At 29.7% G+C, this 5,996-nt stretch overlaps 1 protein-coding gene across 1 annotated transcript; it reads right to left on the bottom strand.

Annotated features, from left to right (window-relative positions):
- Positions 1–1,239: 1,239 nt before the first annotated feature.
- On the bottom strand, positions 1,240–3,179 carry LOC103495700 (probable O-methyltransferase 3). Its single transcript, XM_008457327.2, has 2 exons — positions 2,357–3,179; positions 1,240–1,705 (listed from the first exon to the last, which is right to left on the bottom strand). Exons 1-2 carry the CDS (start codon positions 3,125–3,127, stop codon positions 1,403–1,405), a joined length of 1,074 nt encoding a protein of 357 aa, XP_008455549.2. The 5' UTR covers positions 3,128–3,179; the 3' UTR covers positions 1,240–1,402.
- Positions 3,180–5,996: the final 2,817 nt, after the last annotated feature.

Here is a 5,996-nt window from a genome sequence, read left to right as displayed (position 1 = left end):
GGCAGCAGCTAGTCTTTTCGTACAAAAAACACTTTGGTTGTCATGCATTGAGATCAAATTTGGGTTTGTGTTGGGTAATAATCGAAATGAGAAAGGAGTAAGTGGAGTTTTCCACACTTTACTCTTTGGGAATTATCATATAGTTGTAAATAATTTCATCTCAATAACCTAAAATTTAAAACAAAATAACTAAGCAAATCAAAATAATATTTTAACTTTTCACATAAAGAACAAAACAAACAAAGTCGACAGTATTCTTTCTTAAATAAAATAGAGAAAAGTTCATGTCCAGAAGAAATGAGGAAGACGGAGACCACCTCTTCATGTATTGTCTTTACGCAACATCTTTGTGGGAAAAAAATCTGCTTGCTGTTCAATTGGAACTTTCCTTTCTCCCCATGCTGACATAGAATTCATTTTTGCTCGTCAAGTTGTCATCCTCGGCTAGAAGGAGCCTTGCTTCTTGTATTTGGTTAGTCTTTGGTTTGGGATTGTCCACTTTCACTTCCTTCCTTTTTTTGACGCCTTTCCGACTTTTGCATTTGGTTGGATGGCCCCCGACTCTGATATGGATACGGGATTCACGGGACCCCATTTTCAACTTTCCCATTTCTTTTGTCTTTTTCGGATCTCACTTTCCCCTCCCCTTTTTGAGTAATCCTTGTGTTTTTTGATTTTGTGTTAATGTAATGATAGACTTGAGTAGTGAGTGGTTTTGAAATTGTTCAACAATCTGAGTAAGAAAGACTTATTTTGGGTCTCCGAACTGCCCCTTCGCCTCCACCCCACTCCGTTGCCAATCCCAGGGAATAGATTTATTATAACATGTTGCCAATCTTAATTTAGGACAAGCCAACAGAATTAAAATGAACATAATTTCTAAAGATAATGATAAAAATTATATAAGTTAAAATTTTATAGAAATGTCGATGGAAATCTAAATAGAATGATAGATATTTATGAAATAATAAAAAAAATTAAAATTAATAGATTAAACATTTTACACTTCATACATAAGATATATTAACATGTCACAGGTTTTTGTAGCTTTTAATGTTTTATCTATTTATTTTAGGATGTCTTTTTATTACTTCTTCAGGTTATGAACATGTAGAATATCAATACATCACAAAGTTAATATCTTAAATAAAGACCTAGTAAATTTGGATAATTCGTCATCTTATTTTATTTGTAAATCAAAGATTTTGATTTATAATACATGATATGAAAGCAAATTTGTTTTATACCAAACTTCAATCTCAACACTCTTTCATTAATTAAACCCAAAATAGATATATAACTTTTACCATAACAATCCATACTTAAGAATGACACCGAATACTTTATTCAATAAATTCATCTCTTTGTATGAACTTGTTAGAATAAAGGAAGCTAAGTGATGTCATGGATAAATCTCTATAAGAGACCTTAAGCCTAAAATAGGGAAGATTTTGTAGGCACTAAATCCAGCTTCTTTAACCAATTTAGCCCACTCTTTTTCCTCTCTTTCTTTTCCTCCTACTTCAACCATCATCAACATGTCGAAGAATAGTTGTGACTCAATTGAGTCTTGATCGTTTTTCGTATTGAATAACACCAAATCAATTACCATCACTTTTCCTTTCTTACCATTGCTTGTGATTGCTTCTTTGCAGTTCTTCAAAATCTTCACACATTCTTCATCGCTCCAATCGTGTAATATCCACTATTTTAGTCACCAGATTATTAGATTTTGTTATATATATATATATATATAAGCATATAGCAAGAATCCTTTAGAAAGATTAAAAGAAATTTACATATATACAAATATGGGATAGACATATATATACATTGGGGGGAGCATTTTTCATTTCTTTCTTTCTCTCTCTTTGTCCATTTACTCTTCATTTTTTTTTATCCCTTTTTCTTTCCTTTCAACCAACGACCATAGTGGATTTGCTTGATTGGTGAATTTTAAATAAATGTCCCCCTTAAGTTGCACACAAATGTATATCAACATAAGATGTGTTGTTCAATAATAGGTTGATGAATTAATGGTTACAAGTTCCAAAATTTGTCAAACAATTTACAAGTTTAGAGTGTGAAGATATTAACATTGGAAATTGTATTTAACGACCCTATAAATTATTTATGTAGTTATTAACTTTTACTTTAATTAAGAAAATAAGAAACAATTATCTAACAACATTTTTTTCTTTCGGTTTCTGATTATTTTGTAAAGAAAAATTAGTTTCAAACATAATTATATGTGTCGTTCTTAAAAAACAAAAAACGACGAAGGAAAGAAAACAAAAGGATATTATCTAATGGAACCATATGTGTAAAAAAAAAAAAAAACGAAATTAGGTTCTACCTTCAACAGAATAGTATCAGCCGGAGGAATAAGTTTAAACATATCTCCTTCAACATATTTGAAGTTTGGTTGATCTTCCTTCAAATGAGCAACTACTTGGGGAAGATCAAACACAGTGCATTCCATTTGTGGAAAAGCTTGTGAAATGGCTTTGGCCATTGTTCCAGTGCCACCACCAACGTCAACCAATGACTCAACTCCTTCAAAAACACTTTTATATTTCCCCAATAACACACTTATCACCAACCTCGCATCACTCGCCATGCCTTCATTGAAAACCTCCCCATCTTTTGCCTTATTCCCCATGTACTCCCAAAACGGCATTCCATGTGCCGTCTCGAAGGGCGTTTGGTCGTCAGTTTGGAACCAGATTGAGAGGAACTGAAATGGATCTGTGAGGGCTGGTTGGAGCATGGAAAGTAGGAAAGAAGATACAGCACAAGGATTGTCTTTAAGAAGAAGGCGAGATGAATTGGTAAGAAGGTATCCTTCTTCTTGTAGAACAAAGAAGCCAGAGTGAGTTAATAAACGCATCAAACGGTATATGAATTGGGTTTTATTAGGATGAAGTTGGAGAGATGAAACAAGAAGAGAGAGGGGCATAGGATTGGGTCCATGGCTATGGATGGCGTCTGGAATTCCAAGTTCGATTGCACATTTGAGAGACATTGAGTTTATGAAGTTGAAGATGTGATTCCATATGTGGGATTGAGCTTCTAACAACTCATCCCCTCCCATTGCTAACTTCTTTCCACCGGCCTCCATATTCATATTCAGAACAGAAAGAGAAAGAGAGATAATTGTCCAAACACTTTGTCGTTGATGTGTGCAATTGTGATTGGATTTCTTCCATTTATAGACAAATCCTTAGGCATTTTCAAGAAAAAAAATTGATATTAAATTAAAACCTTTTAGGTTTAAAGTTCATCTTTTGTGTAATTTCAACTTTTTAATATAATTTGGAAGTAATTAACCCATGCATTATTGATTTTAATTATTTAATCTTTATACTTAATTTGCATCTCAATTTTGTTATTAATATAATTACCCATTTAGTTTTCAAAGAAATATGAAAATTGGAGACGCCGATAAAATTTATGTAATGATTGGTGAATAAGTATGATCCATTTAAAAAAAGTTAGTCTAAAATTTATCTTTTTTAATCTTAAATGATATTTTCTATCTAAATTTCTACTAATTCACTGAGTATTTGAACAATAAATCTACATAAGGTGGTCGTTAACATTTTTCAATGCAATAGAAATTGTCATAAATATTAAAAATATTAAAATATATATTTAAGTAACTAATTAAATTAAAAGTTTTTATATATTACATTATGAACCTCGTGAAAATCTTGTTACATTTGAAATTTTAATACAATTTTAAATACATTATAATAAATGTAGCAACTATAAAATTTCAAATGCAATGAGGTTTTTTATTAACATAAATTTGTGAACAATACTTATAAATTTTATCAACTTTTTAACTTAACTTATTTTAAGAAAAGTTTTAACCAAACTTTTAAAACCACTAGCTTTTACTGTTCACATACGTGTTATAAGTGAATATATATGTGATTTTATTAAATATATTGTCAATTATGCTGTTATTTTAATCATATCTTTATATATGTTTGACTATATATGTATAATTCTAAAAATAGATAAAATATCTATGTTTTCTTAAAAATAAAGAAAACTAATAAATTTTTTATACTGTATAAAAAAACTACTAAACACAAAAATGAATAAAATAATTACATTTTATAGCAAAATCAAAATAAAGTATTGAGTTTTTGTCCTTTAAATTTTTTTAAAATACTTTGTATTTTTTTTTTTCATCATTCTTGAAAAATCCCATTTTTTAATGTGATTGAGAGATTTTTTTTTTCTTTTAAACGTGATGTTGAGTATTTTTTTTTTTAATTTTATTTGTCTAATTCAATAATATTTAAATGTGAAGTTATTTAATATAACCTTATAAATGCATGTGAGTTTCTGTAAATGTTGGATTCCACAATCCAAACTTGCTCTTCTTTTTGGGGTTTTTTTCTTTCTTTCTTTCTTCTTTTGTGTGTGTCAAAAATCACAGTACTTATCCCATATATATATTTCCAATAATCTTCCTTACCAAAAGATCAAAATCAAAATAAATAATAGTACCCCTCTATATATATACATACATACTCTTCTAAAAATAAAATCTCATTAGATTTAATTAATTAAATAGGTTAAGAAAAGAAGAACCCTAAATAGATTAATTAGCTTGTGTGTAAAAGACAAGGCAAAGAAAACAAACATCCCTCCTTAAATGACAATCATTTACTTTTTTCCCTAAACCCCCTTTGTCTTGATATTAATAATTATATCAAATATAATTACTACTTAATTAATTAATCACCTATACCCTACGGTTTTTCTTCTTTTTTTAATATATATATATATATATATATATATATATATATATATATGTAGTGTTTTATTTTTGTATAGGTCTAATTAATTATAAAATAAATAAAACCAACCTTAATAATAATAGATTAATTAAATGAAAATTGAAGAAAGTATATATAGGAAAATAATGAAAATATATAATGTTAATTAAGCTGAGAGGAATCTTTGAAAGGAGCCTCGAAAGTCGTTGAGTGTATGTTTGTGTGAAATGTGGGAGAAAGGGAAAAAGAATATTCTATACTCATAAGAGTTCATTAGCTAAACTCTAAAAAATAAAAATTAAACAAAGTGTTAGATTAAGATGAAGATTAAGATTAGCAGGAAAAGTTTGGACCTTCTATTTATAGGTTATACAATTGTGTCCTTGCTATAAATTAGCAGGAAAAATCAGCTCACAGAGGATGATTGCTCACACTTCCAAAAATTCACTACCCCTTTGTCACCTAATTAAACTATATGTATTATTTTATTATATAATTTATTCTTATTAATTCTTTTCCTTCAATTTCTTTAACCTTAAGGGAGCGTTTGGGGGAGGGCAAGGAATAAAAGGGAAAGGAATAAGGGGAAAAGGAATAAGGAGGATGGGGTTATGAAAAGGAAAAGATTACACTAATCCTTGTTTGAGAGAACAAATAAATAGAAATATTACGAACGATTATTTATAATCCTTGTTTAGGAGAAGAAATAAGTAAGAGTATTATAGAAAATTATTTATAATCCTGGTATGGGGAAGGAATATGACAATTTTTTTTATTATTTTCTTTTCTAAAAAAAATTAGTACAATTGTATTTTTTAAAATGAAGAACAACGATGTGGTGGTGAGGAGCAACAGCGGCAAGCGAAAACTTGGGCACAACGTGGGTGACAGTCAACTCTTCTCTTCTCTTTGCCCATGCAAGTCGTCGAGAAATATCTTATCAACTTTCGACGCTGGACAAGAATCGTCAGGAATAGGCGTCCCCATTCCCGACGGCTTACATGGGATGTTGGAATAAGTTAAATATTTATTTTAATTGTGAAATATTATCGACGCTGTAAACCTAGACGTCAAAAATGTCTTCTTGTTTTCCAACGCCCTTCGTGAAACGTCGAGATAACGTAATATTAAAATAATATTTTCGACGAGTTCTGACATATGCAAAACAGCATCGGAAACAGGTATCTATACCGATGTTCC

The sequence above is a fragment of the Cucumis melo genome, chromosome 1 (assembly GCF_025177605.1).
Source record: "Cucumis melo cultivar AY chromosome 1, USDA_Cmelo_AY_1.0, whole genome shotgun sequence".
NCBI lineage: Eukaryota > Viridiplantae > Streptophyta > Magnoliopsida > Cucurbitales > Cucurbitaceae > Cucumis > Cucumis melo.
The sequence above is the reverse complement of the archived record's forward strand: the minus strand, read 5'-3'. Positions and strand labels throughout refer to the sequence as shown.

Coding starts and splice junctions, on each gene's coding strand:
- LOC103495700 (XM_008457327.2), bottom strand. CDS start 3,127: ATGAATATGGAGGCCGGTGGAAAGAAGTTAGCAATGGGAGGGGATGAG. Junction 1,706..2,356: donor CTGATACTATTCTGTTGAAG/GTAGAACCTAAT, acceptor TGACTAAAATAG/TGGATATTACACGATTGGAG.